The sequence below is a fragment of the Nomascus leucogenys genome, chromosome 10 (genome assembly GCF_006542625.1).
Source record: "Nomascus leucogenys isolate Asia chromosome 10, Asia_NLE_v1, whole genome shotgun sequence".
NCBI lineage: Eukaryota > Metazoa > Chordata > Mammalia > Primates > Hylobatidae > Nomascus > Nomascus leucogenys.
The window spans coordinates 73,854,737-73,881,705 of NC_044390.1; the positions used below are offsets into that span (position 1 = coordinate 73,854,737).

At 43.4% G+C, this 26,969-nt stretch overlaps 1 protein-coding gene across 4 annotated transcripts in view; it reads left to right on the top strand.

The window, feature by feature from the left end:
* The window catches only part of RFX4 (regulatory factor X4), a 177,117-nt gene that overhangs the window by 107,671 nt on the left and 42,477 nt on the right, over nt 1-26,969 (top strand). For all 4 annotated transcript variants that reach the window (XM_003269965.3, XM_030821303.1, XM_030821304.1 and 1 more), the window contains 4 exons: nt 6,299-6,462; nt 17,547-17,647; nt 19,666-19,724; nt 23,571-23,715. In XM_003269965.3, the coding sequence (XP_003270013.1) occupies nt 6,299-6,462; nt 17,547-17,647; nt 19,666-19,724; nt 23,571-23,715 (469 nt within the window). The remainder of the gene's footprint in view (nt 1-6,298; nt 6,463-17,546; nt 17,648-19,665; nt 19,725-23,570; nt 23,716-26,969) is intronic.

Here is a 26,969-nt window from a genome sequence, read left to right on the forward strand (position 1 = left end):
GTCTCTAAAAGGACTATAAAAAACCCAGTAGTTATTGATGGAAGAGATCCCAGAAATTCCTTTGGTGTGTGTTTTGTGGGGAGGGGGTGCTGTTGTAGGTGGAGGGGTATAAAAATGATGTCAGGTACAAAATGCTCTTCTGCCGTACTTTTCTGCCTTCCCACGGCTGTGTCCTTTAGGAGCAAATGTTTGTTGAGCACTTCCACTATCACTTTGCTCATAGACACAGCTCCAGACAAGATGGGAGTGTATTGGTAAAGAAGTACTGTTCTTCCTTCTCTTGACTTTTATCCACTAGACTTCTAAAATGTACTTTAAAATCTCCCAAATTACTTGAGCAACGATTTCAGTGAATTTTTTCTTTTAAGAAAGAAAAGTCCCTGCTTTCTTTTGAACTGTGGTTTGGCTCTATCTTACATTCCAAAGATCACTGAGATCAGGACAAATAATGATTCATGACTGGTTAAGACAATACTAGCTGCTGTAACAAATAACTCTCCAAATCTTAGCATACTGGAGGTTTATTTCCCACTCATGTCACAATCCAGTGCGTTTGTTCTTGGTTGGAAGGCTGGTTGCTGGGGGTGATTCAGGGACTCAGGCTCCTTCCACCCTGCCCTAGAGCCTTGGAGTCCTCTTTGTTCAGCTGATGGGTGGGGAAAAGAACTACTAGGAAGGCATACCCTCTACTTATCCTTGTCAGCCCAGAAATAAAATAGCACTTCTGCCAATATTCCATTGATGGGAGCTGGTCCCACGGCCCCACCTTAATGCAGCAGAGACTGGGGAGTGTGGTCCCTCACTGGGCACTCAAATCTCTAATGGACAGCTGTTCCTCTCTGCCACAGTTACCAACAACAAAACTAGTGGCAGTCCCCCCTTATGTTCATGTGTAGCTTATTCATCTCAAAACTCACTCTCATTTCATTTCATTTCATTTGCTTAATTCCAACACCTATTGGGTCCCATACACTATTGGAGAGATAAGTAAAACACAGCCGATAGGATGGGGGGAAGGCATGTAACCAGCAACTAGGATGAAGAATACACGGTGAGAGGTCCAGAAACGTTGAGGGGCAGATGCTGCTATGGGAAGAGTGCCAGGCTTCAAGTCCCAGGCTTGGATTCAAGAGCTGGCTCTGCCTTTCAAGCCTCAATTCCTCATCCTAGAAATGAAGATTTAAAAAAATCATCCCCATCTATTTAGTTCATAGTGTTACTAGAAGGAGGAGATAAGACTATGCCTGGTAAAAGCTCTTTGTAAACTGTAAAAGGTAGTACAAATGCTTGTTCTTTTCAGATGTATCAACCAGAGTGTTGAGAGACTTGGCCAAGGTCACAGAGTTGGTTAGGGCCAAAGGTGTGATCCAAGGTCCTTCATCACCTGACACTCTTAGGCCAATTCCACCCCACTGGCAGGAATATTTGGTGGCTGCTTTTAAGACAGCTAATTCTTCTCAGCCACAGAATAATGAAGGGAGACATTTTTCCTCTGATGAGGATGGCTTTCTCCTATAGCTGAGAAAAGTCATTGGTAAATGGATGGTGGATGTATCTGGTACACCTTGACTTTACAGTTGGTTTCAAGTCTTCCAGGTCTTTAATATCGGTTGAGGTTACAACTTATGCTAGTATCACAGTCCTAAATTATCTTGTTTGTTCACTTGTTCACTGTTTGTCTCTACCACTATAATGTAAGCCTTTGAGGGCAGGAACCTCATCTGTCTTGTTCACTACTGTATCCTATCTAGCCATACTTTTAGGCTGTCAGTAAATATTTGTTGGGTGAATGAGTGGATGAATGGATGAACAGGTGTAGAAATGCCATTGACTTATAACATTGTCAAGCAATTAAAGAATGCAAATCTGAGGCTGGGCGCAGTGGCTCACGCCTGTAATCCCAGCACTTTGGGAGGCCGAGGTGGGCAGATCATGAGGTCAAGAGATCAAGATCATCCTGGTCAACATGGTGAAACCCCGTCTCTACTAAAAATACAAAAATTAGCTGGATGTGGTGGCACGCACCTGTAGTCCCAGCTACTCAGGAGGCCGAGGCAGGAGAATCGCTTGAACCCAGGAGGCGGAGGTTGCAGTGAGCCAAGATTGCATCACTGCACTCCAGCCCGGTGACAGAGTGAGACTCCACCTCAAAAAAAATAAATAAATAAAATGCAAATCTGCATGTAGGGGACTCAGGAACGTCTTCTCCAGACTACATTGCACAATAAGCTGTAAAGTTCAGTAGTCTTGTGATTGAGTCCCAAATCCGCCATGACTAGCCTGTGACCTTGAGCGAGGCACTTAACCTCTCTGAGCCTGGATTTCTTTTGCTACAAGATGATAATAATAATTATACCTACCTCATAGTGAACATGAAATTGTGTACGTAAAGTGTCTGATTTTGTTCTAGAATATGATAAATGTTAGGCATTTTTGTAATTATTTTATTGAGAGCCTTCCAATACTGTTACACTTAGGGACCCCAATTGCAAGTCATCACAGGTGTTTTCACAAGGTGCCAATGTTCAGAATGAACTAAATATGAACATGGAAAAAGAAATAGAAAATTTGCTTGGTATTCCTAAGGAAATCATCTCCTAGTACTTCACTGAGCTGAGAGACAAAGGGCAGAGAGTTCAGAAGATTGAAACAGATACCTCAGGAAACTTAATTTTACTAATAATTTGGAATCATTTGCCTCTGATTCTTTCACTGTTTATGCTTGTAAGGTGTAAGAACTTATCAGAACTCTCCTTTCTGCCTAATAATGTTTCCATTTGTTAGATGCCTACAGATGCCAAGCATTTTACATAAGCTATCTTATTTCAGCCTAATAGTAGGAAGACATCATTATCTTCATTTTACAAATGCTGGTAACTCTCAGAGTTATATATTTAGTCCTGAGCTCCAGATTCAATTGACTCGAAATCTAACTTAACACGGCCAAACCAGAGCTCTTAATTTTCTGCCCCAAATCTGTTTTTCCCAGGTCTTAGATTGCCACTCCCCTCCACCCAATTGCTTAAGCCACAAACTTGGATTCTCCCCTTTCCCTCACCCTTCACATCCAGTCCATTGGGAGATCCTGTCAGCTCCACCTTCTGCAGGGAAACACTGTGTCTGTCCATTTCACACCTAACTTCCAAGCCTTAGCGCTTGAGCTAAGGCCACTCTCCCTCCTTCCTTTTCCTTCTCACCTGGAAGAACATTATCACTCGACAATAAATGGCCTAAAATGCAGAGAGTAGGAAGGGTGGTTAAAACTGGAGAATACACCTTCTACAAAAGCCACTCAGGAAACTAAGGATGTGGATCAGCCTTCCCCGTGAGGCTTGAATAGGCTTCAAACAGACAGATGCCTGCTAAGGACACTGATTTTGCACAGATTTGTTTGAATCCACACAACAGCTGATCTTTTCTAGACGTTCTGCTAGAAATTGACTGCTCATATAAAAAAGGGGGTACGGCTGCCTGCAAGAAGAGCTAAGTAAGGCAAATGAATTCAAAATCTATCAACTCAAGAATCAGCTGGGCAGAGCTTCTTAATCAGAGTTAGAGGAGCAGACAAGAAGGCCCAGGACCTGACCTGAGCCTGATGCCCAGGAAATGAGCTGGCATCAGGGGACAGTGGAGGGTCCTCTGGAGGGCAGGTCCTTGTCCAAAAGCGGTGGACATCTCCAGGCTCAGGCCACGCTAATAGTCAGCCACCGGGTGTCTCAGTGACAGAACAAAAGTCTTGATAGGTGAGCAGAGCCACAGTAGGGATCCTGGCTGGGTGACACTCAGAAACATAGGCAAGAAAGTCTCAAACACCTAGGGCAGGACACTGATCTCTTGAGCCCAGTAGTGGTAGTGCCTCCATGATATAATAGTAGTAATAACAGCTAACCTTTATTAAACATCTACGATGTGCCAAGCACTAGAAGCACTTTTTAGAAATCTTTACCAAAACCTATGCAGTAAATACTGCTTTTATCCCCATTTCACAGAAAGGGAATGGAGGCTTAGAGATATGATACTCCTCAGTAGTGGAGCCAGGATTAGAACCCTGCAAGTCAGTCTTCCCTCCTCCAGATTTTGTTTTAATTTTCAATCTGGGTGAAAAGTTTGCAGTATTTCCACTGTTATGGAATAAACAGGACTCTAACTGAAGTCTTTTCAATTTACAGACCTGACTTCATTCACCACTATGATCATGTTTTCGGCAATCACCACTTTTCTCCTAGGAAGTCAGAGGGGCATGCCTTTCTCCCTGTTGCTTATCCTCCAAGCCTTCCATCCAGTACTTCCACGAGGAAGTACAGGCAGGCTGCAGGCATCAGGGAAGCCTGTTCACAGGAGGCTGAGATGGAGTCACCAGGCTAGAGTCGGGGCATGGCTCCACTAGCCAGAGGCAGCCTTTTCAGAGGAAAATTAGGCCCTACTCCTTGGAGGGGCCTGAAGGATGCTGCAGGTTACCAGCGCAGGGGCAGAAAGCTGGGAAGTGGGCAGCAGCCTAGGGAGAGACATGGGCCTCAGCAATGGGGTAGAAACCCAGTTACCATGTGAAGAACAAACTAGCCATAAGAGAGACTGTGGAAGGACTGAGGCAGACATAGGCTCTATCTCTTCCATTCTCTGACTGGCTGTCTGGCTTTGGACAACTAGTATCTCTGCAAATAAGAGTAATGATTCTCAGCTATAGTATTATGAGTATTACATGAAAGAATCTAAGCAAAGTACCTGGCATATAGTAGGTACTCGATAAAGAAAGCTAATGGCGGCCAGGCGGTGGCTCACTGTAATCCCAGAACTTTGGGAGGCCGAGGTGTGCAGATCACCTGAGGTCAGGTGTTCGAGACCAGCCTGGTCAACATGGCGAAACCCCTTCTCTACTTAAAAAATACAAATATTAGCCAGGCATGGTGGCACACACCTAGAATCCCAGCTACTCAGGAAGCTGAGACAGGAGAATCGCTTGAACCCAGGAGGCGGAGATTGCAGTGAGCCAAGACCACACCACTGCACTCCAGCCTCGGTGACAGAGCAAGACTCCATCCCCCCAGAAAAGAAATATGTCCTAATGGCAATAATACTTGCCCCAAAGTGTTAGACTAGAGGGACTCAATTATCTCCCATGCCAAATCAGGATTGATTTGGGGAACCAGGGATGTGGATAATACTACATGTGGAACTCAAGAGTGCCCATCTGATGGGGAGAGAAGGAAACATGATCCAGAAACCAAGTCAAACCCATTGGAATGTGTAAAAATTCAGAGTTATGTGTTCCCCAGCTTCAAGATGGGCTGCTCCCCAGCTGAAGATGTGCTGCAGATGTTAGCTGATAGCTGAAGTCTAGATTTTCTCAAATGTTATTATATACATCAGTTACTATCTTCTACTATTTCTCTTCACTTCCCTTACCTTTCTCACCCCTTCACCCCCTATTCTACTCAACTTCTAACCCACAGCTAAAAGACAGAGGTGTAGGGGAGGCGGCAAGGGGTTCTCTGTTTTGGACATTCACTCTGCCCTTCGTTCAGTAACAATGTGGCTCAAGTTCCTGCTATCGTCATATTAATAATAATAATTGCATTTCTGGGTGCCTGCTATAATCTGGTTCTTTGCTAGTGGTTTGGGGAGTTTTAAAAAGTCAATGACACACACTTCATGTGCCCACATAGCTTACCGCTCAGGTATCACCATCTAGCATCCCATATAGCACCCACTGGCCAAGGAGCTTTGGGAAATGGAAGAATTCCGATATGAAAAGCCTCTTGCACTTGACCCAATCTTTGATGCACAAATTTGAATCAGGAGAATTTTGTGTGTGTGGCACCTACTCTCCTCCCTTCAGCCACACTCCTTTTACCTGCGACTCCCATACCTTTCCCTTCCTTCCCAGAATACCCAGGGGCCTCTGAGGTTCAGTGGCTCAAAGAATAGTGAGTACTAGTGCTCCAACTTTTTCAAAAACAATGCCCCACCTTCCTGTCCTTAAACTCTTCCCAGACCCCAGTAAGCACTGAAGGGGCTGAGGGGTGAAAGTGCTTCATCTTTTGGGGCAGAGGAGACCCTAGCCTGCCAGGCTAGGCAGTTCCCCAGCAGTGAGCATGTTGCATGCCTAGGCAGAGGGAAGACTTGAAGTGGGAGAAATTCCCAGGGCCTCCTCCAACATGGCAGGCTGGGGGTGACTTCTGCTGCCACAGGGGAAGTAGATGACAGCATTGTAGACTGGGTTGGTCTTGGTGGAGTCCCAAGCTTCTGTTGGGAGGGCCCTGGGTAACCTCATGTTTCTTCTCTCTGTGGGTCAATACAGGTTCAAAGTTTCCTTCTGCACTTTTGGCAAGGAATGCCGCCCCATATGCTGCCTGTGCTGGGCTCCTCCACGGTGGTGAACATTGTCGGCGTGTGTGACTCCATCCTCTACAAAGCTATCTCCGGGGTGCTGATGCCCACCGTGCTGCAGGCATTACCTGACAGGTGGGCATGCTTATTCTTGTCTTCTTTCACGGCTGGTCCACAGAAGGGATTGTTCTGCTTCTCTTGTACTGATTACAATCATGCACTGTCCAGAGGCCTCCCTTGTAAAGACCATTAATATTGAACTTTTAAATATTAAAGTTTATTTATATTTTGGAATATAAATAAACTGTTAATATTTTGAACCATTTGTGTGGCTTAAAATTCAAAGGTATAAGATGGTGTACAGTAAACAATCTCCCCACCTGACTCCTGTTCCCCAGACAACCCAGTCCCTTCCCAGAACATCAAATAGAATCATTTTCTTGGAGTCTGTCCAGATCTGATATGTACATGTAATCAATGCATATAATATACTGTTTTTCTTACTGAAATGGTGACATACACTATATCCTGTTCTGTGCCTTGCTGTAAAGCAAAACAACTTAACCTTGAAGTTTATGCTGGACAACTTCCATGCCCCTCCAGATGCACTCTCCACCACCCTTCATGCTACCTTCCACTGGGGCCAGGGGTGGGGCATATGCCGATAGCATGGGCCACCACACAGGGCACTTCTCAGGGAGGGATGGAGGGAGGAGAGTGAAGTCAGGAGATGGATTCTCTGGCCCCCTTCCTGTGAGATTGCGTTGAGCTGGGTGGGTTCCTTCACTGGGCTGTGTTCCCTTCCAAGCAACTTTCCAGGCTGTCCTTGGGTACAGGGTGGGCGAGAGCCTATGCTCTGAGCCTTAGGTTGCAGCAGTCTCCCTTATAGTTCCTCTACCCCTGTCCATACCTTTGTGACATGTCCCTTGTAAATAAACCCACCCATTTAGAGTGGCACTCCTTCCTGTTGGGACTATTACAAAGCACATTCCACATCCATGTATAAGGTGTAAGGAGCTTTTTTCTTTTTTACAACTGTATAGGGTTCCACCGTCTTGCGTGTAGTCAATTCTCTTGATATTTAATCCAGTTTTGTCCTACTACAAACAACACTGTGATGAATGACATTTCATTTACCTTTTTTTTTTTTTTTAACATGGTGAAGTGTATTAGTTTCCTGTCACTACTGTAACAAATTACCACAAACTGGCGGGGTGACTTAAAACAACAGAAAAGTTATTCTCCCACACTTCTGGAGGCCAGAAGTCCCAAATCAAGCATTGGCAGGGTTGGTTCCTTACTGAGGCTCTAAGGGAGAGTATGGGCCATGCCTGTCTTCTGGCTCCCGGTGTTGCCAGCAATCCTTGGTGTTTCTTGGCTTGCAGACGCATCACTCTAATCTCTGCCTCCACCTTCACAGTGCTTCCTGCTCTGTGTGTGTGTGATTTTCAATCTGTATACCTTTTCCCCACTCTCGTCTTATGGCACTGGCTAAAATCTTTAGGATGATGTCCTAGCCTAGGCGAGGGTGGACATCTCTGCATTTTCCCTGACCTTAAGGGGAAAGCATTCAGTATTTACTATAAAACACAATGCTAGCTATAGGTTTTTAATATCTGGTTGAATGTGTGTGTGTTTGTGTGTGTATAATTATTATTATTATTATTATTATTATTATTATTTTTGAGACGGAGTTTCGCTCTTGTTACCCAGGCTGGAGTGCAATGGCGCAGTCTTGGCTCACTACAACCTCTGCCTCCCGGGTTCAAGTGATTCTCCTGCCTCAGCCTCCCAAGTAGCTGAGATTACAGGCGTGCACCACCATGCCTGGCTAATTTTTTGTATTTTTAGTAGAGACGGGGTTTCACCATGTTGGCCAGGCTGGTCTCGAACTCCTGACCTCAGGCGATCCACCCACCTCAGCCTCCCAGTGTGCTGGGATTACAGGCGTGAGCCCCTCACACCTGGCCAATTATTTTTTTTAAAGATGAGGTCTTGTTCTGTTGCCTGGGCTGGAGTGCAGTGGTGCAATCATTGATCACTGCTCACTGCAGCCTCAAACTCCTGGGTTCGAGTGATCCTCCTGCCCCAGCCTGTGGAGTAGCTAGAACTATAGGCATGCCCCGCAGGACCTGGCTAATTAAAAAAAAAAAAATTTGTAGAGATAGGGTCTCACTATACAGCCTAGGCTGGTGGTCATAAATTTTTAAAAAATATATTGCTAGATCTGAATTGTTAATATTTTGTTCAGAGGGTTTTATAGTTCATCAAAGTTATTTGATCAATAATGAAAGTTATTCATCTTTAGTTTTCTTGTCTCATAATGTCTTTCTCTTATTTAGATATCAGAGGAACCCTGGCCTCATAAATGCGTTGAAAAGTGTTCCCTCCCTTCTTTTTTTTTTAAATTCATAATATTTTCTTATTATCCTTTTAATATCTGTAGGCTCTATAGTGATGTGTCCTTTCTCATTCCTGATGTAGGTAATTTGTGTTTTCTTTCCTTTTTCTTGGTCAGTGTGACTAGAAATTTTTCAATGTTATTAATCTCAAAAAATAGCTTTTGGTTTCTCTGGTTTCTTGTTTTCTGTTTTCAATTTTATTGACTTTTGCTTTTTATCTTTATTCCTCCCTTTTTGTGCTTGCTTTGGGTTTATTTTGCTCTTCTTTTTTTAGTTTCTTTAAGTGAAAGCTTAGGTCATTGATTATAAATCTTTCTACTTTCCTAATAAAAGCATCTAATGCTACAAATTTTATTCTAATCTCTACTTAGCTGCACCCACAGATTTTGATATGTTGGGTTTTCATTTTAATTCAATTCAAAATGTTTTCTACTTTCTCTTGTGAATTCCTCTTTGATCTATGGGGTATTTAGAAGTAAACTGTTTAATTTCTAAATATTTGGGGATTTTCAAGATATCTTTCTATTAATAATTTCTAGTTTAATTCCCTTCTGGTCATATTATATACATAGTATTATATCAATTCTTTTAAGTTGATACTTGTTTCATGCTCCAGAATGTGGCCTATTGATGAATGTTCTATGTGTACCTGAAAAAGCTATATATTCTGGTATCATTAGGTTAATTATTCTATAAATGTCAACTAGGTCAAGTTAATTGATAGTATTGTTTAAGTTTTCTTTGTCTTTACTGATTTTCTGTCCATTTGTTCTACTGATTAGCAATAGAGAAGTATAGACACCTCCAGCTCTAATTGTGAATTTGTCTATTTCTATACATTTTTGCTTCGTGTATTTTGAAGCTCTGATATTAAATGCATACAAATTAGAACTGTTGTGTCTTATTGGTGAATTGACTTATTTTCTTCTTTTTTTTTTTTTTTTTTTTTTTTTTAAGAGACGGAGTCTCGCTCTTTCACCCAGGCGGGACTGCAGTGGCGCTATCTGGGCTCACTGCAAGCTCCACCTCCCAGGTTCATGCCATTCTCCTGCCTCAGCCTCCCGAGTAGCTGGGATTACAGGTGCCCGCCACCGCGCCTGGCTAATTTTTTTGTATTTTTAGTAGAGACGAGGTTTCATGGTTTTAGCCAAGATGGTCTCGATCTCCTGACCTCGTGATCCGCCCTCCTCGGCCTCCCAAAGTGCTGGGATTACAGGCGTGAGCCACCATGCCCAGCCGACTTATTTTCATAATGTCTTTTTTTATCTTTCATAATATTTCTTGTTCAGAAGTTTACTTTGTCTGTTTGTAATATAGCTACTCCAGGTTTTTTTTTTAATTAGTGTTTGCATGACATTTTTTCCCACCCTGTTAATTTGTCTTTATATTTGAAGTAGATTTCTTGTAACCAACATAGAAACATAGAGGGAGGTCTTTCTTTTTCATTGTCTGGCAATTTTCCTTTTTAGTTGGTATGGTTATGTGTAGATCTTTATATTTCATGTAATTAAATATATGGCTCAACTAAGACCTTCCCTCTTCCTAGTTGTTTTCTATTAGTTTCATCAGTTTTTGCTCCTTTATTCCTCTTTTGGTGCCTAATTTTGTGTTAATTATTTTTATCATCCCATTTATCTCCATGGTTGGCTTTTTTTTTCCCCCTCTGAGACAGGGTCTCACTCTGTCACCCAGACTCCAGCTGGAGTACAGTGGCACAAACACAGCTCACTACAGACTCAACATCCTGGGCTCAAGCAATCCTCCCACCTCGGTCTCCTGAGTAGCTGAAATTACAGGCATGTGCCACTAAACCTGGCTAATTTTTTTACTTTTATGTAGAGATGGGGTCTTGCCATGTTTCCTAGGCTGGCTTGAACTCCTGGGCTCAAGGAATCCTCCTGCCTCAGTCTCCCAAAGTGTTGGGATTATAGGTGTGAGCCACCATGCCTGGCCATGATTGTCTTTTTAAAAATACCTCTTTAAAAAAAATTTACTAGTTGTTTTAAGTTTGTATATCTTTAATTATAATATACCTTCAAACAACATTATACTGCTTCACATGTAGTATAAGAATCTTAACAGTATACTCCCAATTTGTCCTCCCATTTTTTATGCTATTGTTGTCATACATTTTGTTTTTGTATATGCTATAAACTCCTAAAACATTATAACTATTTTTGCTTTAGATAACTATCTTTGAGAATGATTAAAGATATGAAAAAATATTTTATATCTGCTTTCATTCACATGATTCCTAATCTTCATTTCTTTGTATATATCCAACTCATCTGTGTAATATATGAGTTGGATATGTAATCATAGTCCTCTGCCTGCAAAATTTTCTTTAATGTTTCTCATATTGCAGGTCTAGTGGTAACAAATTATTTGTTTTTCTTTGTCTGAAGAGGTCTTTATTTCTCTTTCATTTTGAAAAATACTTTCACTGGGTATGGTATTCTGAATTAACAAGTTTTTCACTTTTGGCATTTTGAACATTTCACTCCGTTGTCTTTGGCTTGCATGTGTGTCTTTTGTACATCTTCGCTCCTCTGTAGGCAGCGTGCCTTCTTCCCTCGGATGCCCCCACGGTTTTCTCGGTCTTTGGTTTTTCAGTCTCTATCTTTGGTTTTCAGCTGTTCGACCATGATGTGTCTCAATGCCTTGTGTTGTTTTCAATCCTACTTGGGGTTTTCTGAGCTTCTTGGATTTGTGCTTTGATGTATTTCATTATTTTTGGAAAATGCCCATTCATTATCTTCTCTGCTTTCTCTCTTTTTTCTCCTCCTGGTATTTCAATTACAAGTATGTTAGGCCATTTGATACTGTCCCACAACTCCCGGATGCTCGATTTTGCTTTTTCTCTACTCATTTTTCTCCTTGTGTTTTAGATGGAGTAATTTTTATTGACCTATCTTCAGGTTCACTAATTCTTTCGTTTGCTAGGTCAATGCTACTAATGAGACTATTGAAAGCATTCTTTATCTCCATCACTGTACTTTGTTTTTATGTCTATTTCTAATATTATATTTTTTTAAAAGTAATTTCTGCGTTCTGGCTGGGTGCAGTGTGGCTCACACCTGTAATCCCAGTGCTTTGGGAGATGAAGGCAGAAGGATCACTTGAGGCCAGCCCAGACAACATAGCAAGATCCTGTCTCTACAAAAAAAAAAATTAGCTGGGTATAGTGGCTTGTGCCTATAGTCTAGCCACTCAAGATGCTGAGGCAGGAAGATTACTTGAGCCCAGAAATTTGAGGTTACAATGAATCATGATCCAGGCTGGATGACAGAGCAAGACCCTGTCTCTCATAATAATTATTATCACATTAGCACTTCGGGAGTCCGAGGCGGGTGAATCACTCAAGGCCAGGAGTCTGAGAACAGCCTGGCCAATGTGTCGAAACCACGTCTCTATGAAAAATACAAAAATTAGCTGGGCGTGGTGGCGGGTGCCTGTAATCCCAGCTACTTGGGTGGCTGAGGCACAAGAATCACTTGAATCCAGGAGGTGGAGGTTGCAGTGAGCTGAGATTGCACCACTGCACTCCAGCCTGGGTGACATAGCAAGACCCTGTCTCAAAAAAAAAAAAAAAAAAAAGGCTGAAATGACTTGTCTACCTTCACCTGCAAATAAATGAAATAGTCAGGACTCAAATATTCATTCAAGAAAACCACAAATATTCATTCATTCATTAAATAAATGTTTATTGATTACTACAATGTGCTAGGGACGATGCTAGTTCCTGGAATACAGCATTACATAAGATAAGCATGCTTCCTGCCCTCATTGAGTTACAGTCTGCCAAAGGAGACTGTTAAAAAATTATGTAGTTATGTAATTACCACTGCAATCTTAGCCTGCAAGGCTTACAAATCAAGTGCCTTTTTCATTAAATCAGGAAGACAAAGTTATTCAAAAGATCAGGCTCCATCTGAGAGCTGACTTTTCAGTTTTATATATTCATTCATCCCTCAAACTTTTTTGAGTGCCTTTTCTGTACCAAGCCCTATGCTTGGCATCATGGAAATGAGAATTGGCACTAGAAGTTCTCACTCATGACCCTGGGCAAGCCCAGGCTGAGGCACAGCTCCCCACCCCCTAGCTCAGACCCATCCCCTCCTTTCCAACTCAGAAGAGCATGTTGAAATTCAGGGGAATAAAAAAACACTATTATAGAGATAACCGTGGATCATACACTCCCATTTATAAGAAAGGGAAATCATTCTCAAACTGGGGTTTTTCACTTCTTCCAAGTAATCTCGGCACAGTGGTTGTTAATAACAATTGGGTTAGCTATAGTAAGAAAGTGTGTGTGTATGCATATGTGTGCGTGCGTGCGTGTGTGTGTGTGCGTATGTGGTATGGGCAGGGAGGAGAAGTCAAAGAGGCAAAAGACTGAGGACCAAGCCTGAAATGCCAAAGGAATAGCAACATTGGACAGAAAGGCAGAGGGCACTGGAGATGGGGAGCAGCAAAGCACGTCAAAGTGCACAATGTGGTACTTTCGTCAAAGTGGAGTAGGACAGCGGTTATAAGTCAGATAGACCTGGGCTTGACTCCTGGCTCTGCCACTTGCTGCATCTCTTTGGACAAGTAAAATAACTTTTGTGAGCCTCGATTTCTCACCTCTCTGCTGGGACTAATAACAGTATGTACTTCTAGGGCTGAGGTGAGGATTAATTAAGAAAGTACATGTGAAGTGTTTAGTAGCTTGGCACACTGCACTCATTAAAAGGTAACTGCTGTTATCACCATTGTTGCTGTTGTAACAGCATCACCGCTGATGGGCATTCAGGGAGCTACGAGTGTGGAGTTAAGATGTAGGAGAAGGGCTGAAGCTGGAGCTGTAGACTTGGCAGCCACCCGCACAACAGGGAGGAAAAGTGTGTCCCTAGAAGTGGAGGACAGACCCTGGCATCCCAGCCTAGGGAAGGAGAGAGGTGGACGGAAAGTGGAGGAAGGAGGTTGAGCTGCAGGTGTACACCCACAGAGGACAGTATGTCAAGAAGGCATAGATGCTGCAGGAGATGGAGTCAGTTGGGGCTTAGGGAGGCATCTCTTAGAGCAGGTGATCAGGAGGTGAGCTGCTATCTGGGGCAAGAGCTTCCAGGCAGAAGGGATGGCAAGTGCAAAGGTCCTGGTGAGGTAAGCAAGAACCTGAAGTGTTGGAGAAACTGAATGGAGACTAGTGCTGCAGGGATGGAGTAAGCTGAGGGGACAGTGGGAGAAGCTGCAGCCAGAGATAAGGAGGGTAGGGAGGGGGACAGTTTGGACAAGGCCCATTGTCCATCTGGGGATGGAGAGCCATTCATTCTTACACTTCACTTAACAAGCATTTCTTATGTGCCTACTATGTGTCTGGCACTATGCTAGGTACTGAGGATACAGTGATAAGGAAAATAGACATAGTCCCTGCCCTCTGCATGGAGGGTACAGCGAGAAATATGCACAATGATCAGATAATCACACAAGTTGACATAACAACAAACTGTCACAACTACATGGTCTTTCAAGAGGAATCATCAGGGGTGCTGACCTAGTCTGGGGGCTTCAGGGAAGGTTTGCCTATAGAAGTAACATCTAGTCTGAGATTAGCTGAATAACGAGGAGCTAAGCAGGTGAAGAGGGAAGAGATGATCTTGACAAACGGTGCCAGGGGCGAAGGCCCTGAGGGGAGAGGACCAGTTGGAGGACAGAGGTCCGGAATGCGGAGAAAGGGAGAAGGTGCAAGGTGGGGCCTTGGGGGCTGCAGCAAGAACTGGGGTTTTTATCCTAAGAATAATGTGAAAACACTGAGGAGTTTTAATCGGAATTACAGGTGTTTTGGAAATATCCCTCTCACAACGTGGAAGATGGAATGGAGGTAGGAAGGTGAGCAGGGCAGGATGGACTCAGGAAGCTACTGTAAGTCCGGATGAGAGATGACGGCAGCCTGAACTAGGGAGAAAAGGGAGAGAAGTGGCTGTGCTTGGGAAGTAATTTGGAAGCAAAATCTGTAATATGTGGTAAATGGAAAGAGAGACCGTGTCCAAAATAGTGTATGCAAAACTGGATACTTGCCTAAAGAAATTGTAACTGAATTAATCAAGTCTTTAGAAGCAGACAGGATAGATGAATAGATTACATGACACTACAAGACAGAACTCAATCAAATCAGAGTGTAGGACATTCCAGGGAACAAATACCATGATGTTGCCAATAAATAAATGGCACAAAATAGGGGGAAAAAAAGATTTAAGAAATAGAACAGGGCAATGTTATATCTTTCATGCAATGTGTGGACCTTGTTTGGATCCTGATTCAAACAAACTAAACATCTTTGGGAGAAATAGACAAATCTGAATGCAGACTGGGCTGTAGATGATATTAAGGAATTACTATTCATTCCATTAGATAAACTAATGGCATGGAGGATTTAAAATGTTGCACACACATTGTGTGCATGTGTGTGTATACATGTACACATATGTATTTAATTAAACCTTACCAGTGAGAAATGCACACTAAGTTTTTAGGGGTTAAATGACATCTTGGATTTGTTCAAAACACTCCAGAAAAGAAAAAGTGGAATATAATATATTAAACTGGCAAAAATGATGCCAATTGTTGAAGCTGGGGCATGGGTGCTTGGAGGTTTATTATACTACCTATCTTGGGGTATGTTTGAGATTCTTGAAAATAAAAAAGTGATCAATAAAAATAAAATGATGAAAAATAGAGTTCATACTGAAATAGAGGACACAAGAAAAGAAGCAGTTCCAAGGGGGAAATCACGAGTTCAACTTGGAGACCTCTGGGCCGGAGGTGCAAAAGTTAAGTGCAGACAGTGAATCTGCGCAGACGGGAATTTCACAGATTCAGTGAATCTGTGGGCTTAGAGAAACTACCCGGGGAAGGAAGAAAGCTTTGTGAGAAGAGAGCCCAGGACTAGACATGAAGAACTGGAAGGCGTGATGACCAGGCAGAGGGCAGGAGTTTTGTGACTGGGGAGGAGCAGCAGAAGGAGGGATCACAGAAGCCAAGGGAAGTGAGTGTTTCCAAAAGGAGGGCGCAGGTGACAGAATCGAATGCTGCCAAGATGTCAAGCAGATGAGAACTATGACAAGTCCACTGGGTTTGGAATCATGCATGGGGGCTGTTTAGGCTGAGGTCAGGAGTGAGGTGAGGAGGGAAATGGGAGGTGAAGGAAATGAGACAAAGAATTGGGCAGTACTTTGAAGAAGTCTGTCTGTGATGTGGGAGAAAGGGCAGTGGCTTGAGGAGATAGAGTGGAGGAAATAAGAGGTTTTTTTTGTTATCGTTGTTTTTAAGGTGAGACATTCTTAAATGCATTAAAATAATGAGCAGGACTGGGCATAGTGGCTCATGCCTGTAATCCCAGTGCTTTGGGAGGCCGAGGAGGGCGGATCACTTGAGATCAGGAGTTCGAGACCAGCCTGGCCGACATGGCAAAAGCCCATCTCTACTAAAATGACAAAAAATTAGCTGAGCATGGTGGCACGTGCCCGTAATCCCAGCTACTCAGGAGGCTGAGGCACGAGAATCACTTGAACCTGGGAGCCAGAGGTTGCAGTGAGCTGAGATTGTGCCACTGCACTCCAGCCTGGGTAATAAAGCAAGACTGTCTCATAAAAAAATTGATGAGCAGAATGATCTAGTAGAGAAGAAAAAGCTGAATATACAGGAGAAGGGACTGTTGGTAATGTAGAATTCCTGAGAAAGCAGCAGGGGATGGCAAGAGGAGGGATCGCTCGTGGATTCTATCAGGAAGGAGGAAGAGATGAACCAGGCAGGTAGCTGAGTGCTGATGACGTCCTTCCTTTGTGTGTGTGTGTCTTTTCTCCCCCTGAGAAGTAGGAGGTGATTCCACCCGCTGGCAGGGAGGGGAGAGTTGGGGAACTGGAGGCGCAAGGGTCTTGAAGAAGGTTGGAGATAGCCATGAGAAAGGAAAGAGTGAGTGACCAGAGAGAAAAGGGGTTGCCCAGCAGGGTGGAGGTTGGTGATTTTGTGTCTGACAGGAGACAGTGGGTGAAAGGCTGAACCAGGGCAGGCTAGGCGGTGTTGGTGGAAGGCAAGGATGGATGGTCAACAGGGGAGATGTCCCTGTGTCTGGCACAACCAAGGAGGACTTCGTGGAGGAGAATGAACCTAGGCCTGTGAGCAGATGGCTTTGATAGCAAGGGCCAGAAAATGGTGGCCAGTGTCTTCTCAACTTCAAATTCCCATCTTATTGCAACCTACTGCCCTGCTCAGTGCTTCGCCTCTCCAGTTCCCTCCTGCCTCCTGTTCTAATACGGTCTTTGACTCTTGGAATCTAATATGGTTTCAAGGCCCATATCAGGTTTGCTTGCTAATTTAAAAATAGGCTGTTTCTTCCCAGTTCCCACCAAATGGCAAGCAGTTTGGTAAGCTGGGTGGGCAGGCATGGCAGTTATGTTGCAAACGGGGTTCCTGCCTGCCTGGGAGGATCGGACAGGACTGGGCTTTCTAAGGCCCACGGTCCACTGTCTTCACCCCTCATACAAGCTCTTCAAAAGCATGAAGGAGCATGTTTTGCTTGCATCTAAATAGTTCTGGATGCCACCAAGCCTTGCAGTGGGCATCAGTGACCAGAAGAGTATATTCTATTCATGCCCTTCTTAGACCCACCAGCTCTCCGCAGGGCTTGGGCTGTTGGCATTGTCTGAGGTTGCTATTACAAATGGCAGCTATTGGTAGCAGCCAAAACATGATTAAGGGAAATAAAACCCTCTAGGGGCTTGTGGGAGGAACTGAGCAACATGTGCAGCACTTAAAACTCATCGTTTGTCTTTCTAGCTTAACTCAGGTGATTCGAAAGTTTGCCAAGCAACTGGATGAGTGGCTAAAAGTGGCACTCCACGACCTCCCAGAAAACTTGCGAAACATCAAGTTCGAATGTAAGTACTGAGTTGGGAGCGGGATGGAAGAGAGAATTACATTTTAGTGCCAAATATTTTACATAAGTTGTTAATAGTAGCAGCAGCTACCGTTTACTGGTTGACTATAAAGCACCAGGTATTATACTAATTACTTTACATATGTAAATGTATTTAATCCCCATAAAATGTTTATTATAGGTGGCACATTTCTTCCTTTGCAGAAGAGAAATCAACTTAGAGAGGTAGTAAGTAGCAGAGACAGGATTTTCTCCCAGGTCTGTCTGACACCAAAGTTTCTGCTCACCACCACCATCCCCCTTACCTCATTTAATCCTCATGCTGCCTCTGCGATGTAGGAAGTAGTATCCCTGTTCTACAGATGAGGTTCTAAGAGGCAAAGAAAGTTCCCCCAAAGCCACGCAGCCACGCAGCCGTAAGTAGGGGCCAGGAATCAAACTCAGGTCTGAGATTTCCTTGAAGTTACTGCCCATAAAATGGTGGTAGCAGGAGAGAGAGAACAGCTTAAGGGCTTCACGCATTCTCTGCCTAATTAGAAAGCCAAATTAATATTTCTCATAAAGGGATTGAGACTGTGAACCCTTTCTTTGCTGAGTGTTGGCACCCATTCCCCAGCATTAGTTTTCTATTTTTCTGTTTCAATCTGCCTGTACTTGCAGGGAGACTCATGTACAGTTCATTTGTTGCTATTAAACAAAGATGAAATGATTTTCAGCAAAACAAAGTTTTAAAATATACATTTTTTAAAGCCCCATTTGAATACAACAGCTTGCTATTCTTGCCTGAAATAAGTGCCAGTGAGCAAAATGAAGGCGATCAAATTACCCTCTCTCCACAGGCAAAGGGAGCCCTTTCAGACGCGCTTTGAGGCTGCCTGCAGTGGCCATCACCTATTGATAAAGCCCGCTTTATTTCATGGCTCTCAGCTCTTTTCTTTTCATGAGCACTAAATTCCACATCACAAAGTTAAAGAAAAAGTAATTAAGGAGAAGGATTAACGATTGATCAGCCTGGAAAATTAGAAGTCCATCTGCCCCCTCCCACCCCCATTCCTCCACCCCATACCTTATTTTTCAAATCAAGCCAGCTCTGAGTACAAATTAGAATAATCCTAGGGAAATTTCTGACTATTACTTGACCAGTTCAGAAATTACCAAGAAGAATGCCCCCGCACCCATTTTAATTACGCCGACAAAACAAACCTGTTCAAAGTCGGCGGCGAGGAGGTTTGTTGGACCTTCCACCTGTGTGTGTCTGGAGAAAGCTGTTCTTCCCAGGGAGCCCAGCCTGGGGGTGTATTTTGAGAATGTGCAAGGGGTGGAAACAAGCCCCACTGCAACGACTCTGTAAGAATGAAGAGCTAGGGCAGGCACATATCTTGTCTGCGTTGAAATCCACAGATATAAGATCACCCTACTTCAAATTATCAGCCTATTATGTCAGTGTAGGATACAAGACCTTTTCCTAGCTGCAGTCATCATCAAAACATGCAAATAGGTCATGAAGATCATTTGATAAAAAGGACAGATTATGAATGCAAAGCCAGGGTTCCACCCCAGAAGCACCTCCTAGCCCCACACACCACTGAGGCTCAATCAAGGTTTACTATTAGACATACTACTTTTTAAAGGGACTTGTTCAAAGCTTCTACTTGATTCCTGCAATTATTTATAGGGAGAAGTGATTGAGCTTGCAATTAGCGAAATGAAAGACGAGTAAATAATTGCTTTTACTCACGGTTGATTGACGCCACCATTTCTCACACCTGCGAGTGTATCGTGTGCATGACTTTGAAATATGTACCCCAAATGTCACCATTAGGAAATAGTTGTTGAAGCCCACATGGGAGAACAAAGAATCAAGTGCAGGGTTTTGCCAGTGGGTACATAAAATGGGATTGGGCAGTGAGAAAAATGTAGGCAAAATAACAGGCTACTTTTTGAAATGTGCCCCTGGAAAATCCAAGTTAGAATCATAAAGCATGCAAATATTTCAAACTAATTCTTTTCTCCTTGCAGTGTCGAGAAGGTTCTCCCAAATTCTGAGACGGCAAACATCACTAAATCATCTCTGCCAGGTAGCTGTCCTCCATTATGTGTTTTAATCACTGCTGAGTCATTGCAAATGAGGGGGCAAATCCACAAAAACAACTTCCTGCAGGATCTTTCAGGTTAACAGGGCACTGTCTCTGTTATTTTTTAATTTCTATAGATAAGGAATGAAAACGTTAGCCAATAACTAGTTTCAATTAATATACAAAATAATTTCTGATATCAGTTGCCCCTTAACATTTCAGATATGTTCTAGGTCCACAGTTCTGTGTTTCTCTTAATTACCCAGCCCAAAACGTAGGTAGTGGTTGAATCAAATGATTCAAACAGATTAAGAGGATGATTTGTTTTTGTATCATCTCAGTTCAAAGCCACATCATATATTCAGTATTTGCCCAATTTTGTTTAGTTTTTTTCCAGATCTGCATTATTTTTAGCACAAAAGTGACATATGCTTGCTATCAAAAACATTTAAAAATATAAGTATAGTAAGTAAAAGTGGAAGATCCCACTCCATGCCCCTATCAACTCTGTAGTTATAGCTTAATGGCATATAACTACATTTCTATTAATTTTGCACTTTAATGAAGTCTGTTGAGGCAACCGATTAACATTACATTAAAATATTAATGACCTTAAAGCAGAGGTGGCAAACCAGTGGCCACAGGCCAAATCTGGCCCTCAGATGTGTGGGGTTATTGTTGTTTGGTTTGAGTATGTTCAAAACAATTTTTTTCACATGGTCACTAACAGTTGGAACTGAGAGATGACAGCTAAACACCCACATTTTTCTGTAGAAAACCTTCAATTGCTGACAACTTGCTCCCAGAGCCCCGTTTCCCCAGGACAGCTGTCAGCTGCTGGGCCAAGCTTCTCCACAGCGGCCACCGTCCTCATTCCACCAACTCTCTCACACTTGGCCCACCTCACTCCTGAATGTCACCTGCCTGTCCCCTTCCTGTGTTTCTGTTTGCAGCCTCTCCTTTAAGGTGCTGTTTGTTCTGGGTGGGTTCAAAGTCAAGGTGGTAGGGAGGGGTTTCTAGTTAGAGTGGCCTGAAGGAGGGTCCCAGGCCAGGAACCAGAAAGTATAACACAACACCCACATATACCTTACTGCTCCTGTCCTGCCCCTGGCATGGACAGCACAGGGGATGATTTGGAGACCAGAGGGAAACTCGTCCAGATTCATGCAGGCTGCTACGGGCATTGTTCTGGTGATGGTGCAGAGCCTGACAGATTAATGGGATTCAGGGAAGAAAATGAATATTGGCCTAACAAAGAAACACTGCCTTATTTCTGAGGATGCATGCAAGAGTGGCTCTTGGGTCGTATCAGGGAACTAGACATGGTTTTGGTGCCTCCCTCTGGGGATCAGACAATTTAGAGAGGACTTTGTCACTTTAATGCACATGTAGATAAAAGCGTCCACACCCATGCCTATAGCCACGTGTTGCACAAGCGTGGGGGCGCACACACACGTTCCCTCTCCACCTTCCGCACAAAAACAGTATGTAATTTAATCGGCAAATGCCCCATTTCCATCTCTATTGGACAGCTTTCAGACACATTCCCAGATCAGACAGAGGACTAGGGTTAAGGCTGGGAATGAAACACCAGCTAGTATTCCAGTGAGCTTTCCTAAACACACACACACAGTAAGTCAGACTAAACAACGTCCAACTGAAGACTCACCTCAAATACTTAGACCCAAGATTCACACGCCAGGCTCTTTCAGATACACCAGGTAAGTAAGCACTTGGCATTCCTATCTCAGCCATTCACTTCACAAAATCTTTTGGGTGCCTACTGTGTGCCCAATACTGTGCTTAGTGGTACTTGCCCTCAGCAGGAAAAAAAATTAAAAGTGTTAAATGTTATGAAAGAAACAGAATGGAAATAGAAAATCACAAGGCATTCAGGTCCTATGTAGATAAAGTGGTCAGAGATGGTCTCTCCATGGGTGTGACATTTAAGCTGGAGCATACATCGTAGTGGGGCTGCTGGGGCAAGGAGGGAGAAGAATGTCCCAGCCAGCAAGAACACCATGTGCAAAGGCCTTGAGGTATCAACACAATCACTGAAAGAGAAGCGATCGGAATAACAGTAGCCACTTTTACTGAGCTCCCTGCACTATGCACTCTGTTTTTCCAACACTATCTCAAGGAATCCTCAACAGTAGCCCTTCTTTAAGAGGTAAGCACTAAGGCCCTAAACACGATGGTAAGAGACACTATTAAAAAGCATGCTCTAGGCAGGGTGCAGTGGCTCAGGCCAGCAATCCCAGCACTTTGGGAGGCCTAGGTGGGCAGATCACTTTGGATCAGGAGTTCAAGACCAGCCTGGCCAATATGTCAAAACCCTGTCTCTAATAAAAATACAAAAAAAATTAGCTGGGTGTGGCAGCATGCACCTAGAGTCCCAGCTACTAGGGAGGCTGAGGCAGGAGAATCACTTGAACCCAGGAGGTGGAGGTTACAGTGAGCAAAGATCGTGTCACTGCATTCCAGCCTGGGCAACAAGAGTGAAACTCCATCTCAAAAAAAAAAAAAAAAAAAAAAGCATGTTCTAAACACTTGCTTACAGAATTCACTCTGGTAAACAGTTCATTTCATTGTAATAAAGTAGCACAATGCATCTCTGAAGGAACATGCTCAGGAAAGAAAAAAAAAAAGGTAGGTACTGTTATATCTCCATTTTATAGATGAGGAGGCTGAGGTTAATCTACTTGCCTGCCCCAAATCAGCTGGTCAGCAACGAGGCCAGGATTTGAACTAGGTTATGTTTGAATCCAGGACACCTGACCTTTCCATTCAGTTGTTTTCATTATCATTAGAGATTCACCTAACTCATATATTCTACACCTTTGTGACCTTTAAAGAGTTCTACAATTATTTAACTAAGATTTTACTTGTAATTGGATGGTCTGGGTACAACAAGGGATTGTCAGTATTTACCTTTGCCTAGAAATTTACATGCATTAGGAGACTTGACAATGTCTTTGTGTATTTTAAATCTTTTTTTATTTTATTAAAAGACATTTTGAAAACATGCAAGTAAAGGAAATGATCCTAGATATATATTTTTCTTAGCTTTTCTCAGTATTGTTTCAACTTGATGATATCGTTCCAAGTATTGTTCCAACTTGTAAATTTAAGTTCACTAATGAGGGTTCCATGAAAAAGCCACAGCTTTAAAGAAAAAACATATATATATACACATATATAACTATTCACACACTATACACATCCCTCCATCCACTAACAAACTACTGAGATGTATGGTATAGTTTCCCTTTTCCTCCAACCTAATTATTCACATATGTTTTAATCATTATAGTTACATTTGAAAAAAGCAAAAACAGAAAACTAGAGCATAAACTGCTTCAGAATGTATTTATATGAAAAATACATACTTTGAAATTTCTGGGATTAAGTTAGGCCCAGGGGTAGCAAGAACACTTCTAAATCACGGCCTGCAGCTTCTCAGGGACTAGAGACACAAGGATAATTCGGCACAGAGCTCCCATCCCGCAGGCTTACATCAGAAAGCTGACAGATCTCTGGGCTTCATCCCATCGTTCCATGGGGTCAAGACCGAAGGGACTGGAAACAGCAGGGTTTGGTCTGGCCTAGCCCACCCTCGTAGTTTCTTGTAGAGAAAAAGAGATGTGTGGAAAGAGCCACAGGAGAAAACAGTGTCTGCGTCTTCTGAGTTACAGAGTCTTCTGGTGCTTTCCTGAAATTGAATTTCCCAGAATTTCAAGGCAGTTTGCAAAATACCATAAGCAGATGCATTAATAAGGCATAAAAGGAAATACAGTGAAAGGGTTTTAACAATCCATGAGCTAATGGGTTGACTGGATTGGATTATAGGCATCTCGAACAGTGATCCACAGTGCAGACATCACGTTCCAAATGCTGGAAGACTGGAGGAACGTGGACCTGAACAGCATCACCAAGCAAACCCTTTACACCATGGAAGACTCTCGAGATGAACACCGGAAACTCATCATCCAATGTAAGCTGTCCCACCAGAGATTGTTGTCCTGTTTTTGTTTTTAAAAGAAAGAAAAAGTGTCTTAGTAAATACCGAAGTGGCATCCCCACCCTGTTCTTCTTCCCAGCATCTCTTCCTCCTTATTGTTCCTTTTAAAGGAGTCAGCTGATTGACTTAAGAGGACATGTGTCAACACTGCTGGGTAAAGAGTGTTCTGGTGCAATTGGGCAGCACACAATGTCATGCAAAGGGCCCCACATGTGACCTGAATGCCAGCCCCGGTTCCATGGAGGTGGCATTAAATATGAGAACAAAAGGTTATTGCCTCTCTCAGTGTATGTCAGCCTGGGGTCAGCTGGATATGCTGCCTGTTTTTCATTTGAGGGTCACGTGAGTCAGCCCACCTATTGGTAGGTGAACCTTTCAATCACGTTAAATGTTTGAGAAGCAGGTGGATGGTATTCTACTTCTGTGAATATATGTTCATGTCCCGGTGAACAAAGACTTCCAACATGCAGACTGCAGGTATACTGCTCCAAATATTAACCTCATGTAGGCAGGATGTTTGCTCTTAGTACTAAAGCAGTATGAGAAGGCCAGAGAACACCATCATTATTAGCACATCCGTGCTATTCCTCAGATGCCCATCCCAGCTGACTGCCCAGGGCATCCCCCCAGCCCAATAACCCTGGATCCATCGGTGTCTACAGGCTACCTCCATAATTAGAGAACATTAGGTCAGGAAAGGTGTTGAGAGCATGTACTCCCATGTTCTCAGTGCGGTGAGGCCCAGGATCCCAATAGTGACACTGCTTGGGGAGCTGCAGAGAGGCTGTCCCACCAAGAAGAGGGGTCTTTCTGAAAGCCCCAAGGCCCTTCAGATTTCTTAGTATATGCCTTCTGCACTGCTGTCTTGAGGGAACTCTATTCAGCTACCCAATCTAAACTTGAGGTGCCTTTAAACAAAGTTCCCTAAGAGGGTCCTATTAGAGATCTCTTTGCCATTAGGCCCTTTTCAAAAGCAAATGGAACAGCCAAAATGTTTGAACATGTGGACCTTCCCCAGGGCTTCTTTCCTGGCTTAGCCCGAAGCTCACTCAGGCTGTTACTTCTTCCTTCACAGCTGCCCCACGCCCACTTTTCCCCTGGTAAGAATTTTAGAGATCATCACTAAAATAATAATTCAGCTTACTGACTGCCTATTCTAAGCCAGCTCCTATGTCAAATCCAACACATGCATGGTCCCATTTAATCTCCACATCAACCCCACGAGGAAGACACTCTTATCACCCCCACTTTACAGATGAGAAAACTCAGGCTCAGAGAGTTGGTGAACCTAACTCAAGGTCACGCAGCCACTAAGCAATAGAGCTGAACCCAAGTCTGGTCTCATGTCTAGTCCCAGCTTCACCACCAGGCCTTAGTGCTGCTCATATTGTATTCATGTGCAGAGGAGATAAAAAAAAAAAAAAGGAAATATGGGTGAGTTTTAGAGGTTCCAGGATCTTTCCAAGTGCTTCTAATCATCCTTCCTGTTCTGCTTTTTCCTGTCCCCTGATGGAAGGTCAACAGAAAGCATGGCCCTGCACACCCTAATGGCACTGGGGGTACCTTTGATCACTGTGCCCCTAGGAACTCCCAATGGGCCAGGCACAGAGCAGGTGTCCAGCAAGGTTCATGGAATACCAAAGAGATGAGTGGAAACCCAGAGTGAACCTAGGTCTTAGCTCTGCAAATCTTCCTAGCAGTGTTAGACTCAGTTCTCTTCCCGCCTCAGCTCCTTTCATGAGGGACGAAAATGAGAACCAGACTCATAGGGAAAAATACAATCAGTATTGCTTGCTTAAGGGACCAGGCTCTGAGCCTTTGCTGGAGCACCATGGAGGTCACTGCTGCCTCTCTCAAGAAAGAACCCTCTGTGGCTTTCTCTTCAAGTTCCTTTAGGTCCAGGGTAGAATGGTGCCCTTTAAAGCTGTGACTGCATTCTTCTTCTGGGGAAGTAAATGCTGTGGTTCAGTTCAACCCAGCTAGTCCTTACTGAATGCCTGTCCTAAGTCAGGTACTGTATTAGATGCTGGCCAAAGGGGAGTGAATAAGATGGACACATCCCTTTCCAACATGGAGCTTACAGTTAATGGTAAATAAGACCTCAAGCATGTACTTACAGATGTGTTGCATCTTACCAAAGAGAACAATGTCATGTAATACAGTGCTGTGAAGGGGGAATTGAGGGAGGGTACCAAGCCTCAAGGCGGTCCAGGACATGTGCATCAACCCTGTACCTCCCAACCAGACAGCTGGGAAGTCCCTGAACACACAGGGAGTTGGACCAAAGGTCAGCTTGAGCAGGGCTGGGACAACTGTGTGCAGCGCTCTTCTTTCCTCACAGCCAGCTGACAAATCTGCAAACTCTTGCTTAGGGGGTTAGCATCACCTCTGTGATATAGATCTCAGCCGGCAATGCTCAGCTTACCTTAGATTTTAAAAGTGCACATTAGTACTTAAGCAAGCTGATTAGAATTGAGTTATAATTGTAACTGCCCAAGATCTGTTGGGCATCCCAGCCCCATGTCCAAGTTCCGTTGGCTGGGATCCCTGGGGCTGGGATGCCCAACAGACCTTGGTTCAAACCTTGCTCTTATGCATCTCTTACACAGCATGGGGCTGGGAGCCCAAAAGACCTTAATTCAAACCTTGGCTCCAGTGCACTGTGACCTTGGTTTCCATTTCTGTAAAATGGGACTAAGGTGAAGGGATTAAATGAGACTATTTGTGCCACATGCTTGGTACACAGTCTAGTGTTAGCATAGTAAAGTGGTTAGGAGGCAAGCACTTGAGTCAGGATGTGTTTGAATCTTGTCTCTGCAATTCACTAGCTGTGAAAGGACAACCTTTGGAAAGTTACTCATCTTTGTTTGTCTCTGTTTCTTCACTTATAAAATGGAGGATAATAATGGTACCAACCTCCTTGGGTTGTTCATCCATTCAGTCAACAAACATTTGAGCATTCTAGTGTTATGACCCTCTGGTCTCAGAATCTTACTTCTTGTAGCAAGCATCAACTAAGTAAAATGGAGCAAAGTGGCCAGTCCTTTAAAATGAGAGAACAAAAACTGCTCAAATGCAAATGAAAGAAACGTATGGATCTTGAATTGTGGTTTGATTTATTGATCTCTGCATACAGAAACACAAAAATGTGATGAAAAGAGATGTTTCAAACTAGAGATCACCAGAACCATGTTTCTATTTTCTAGAGCACTTCATTGATTAAAAAG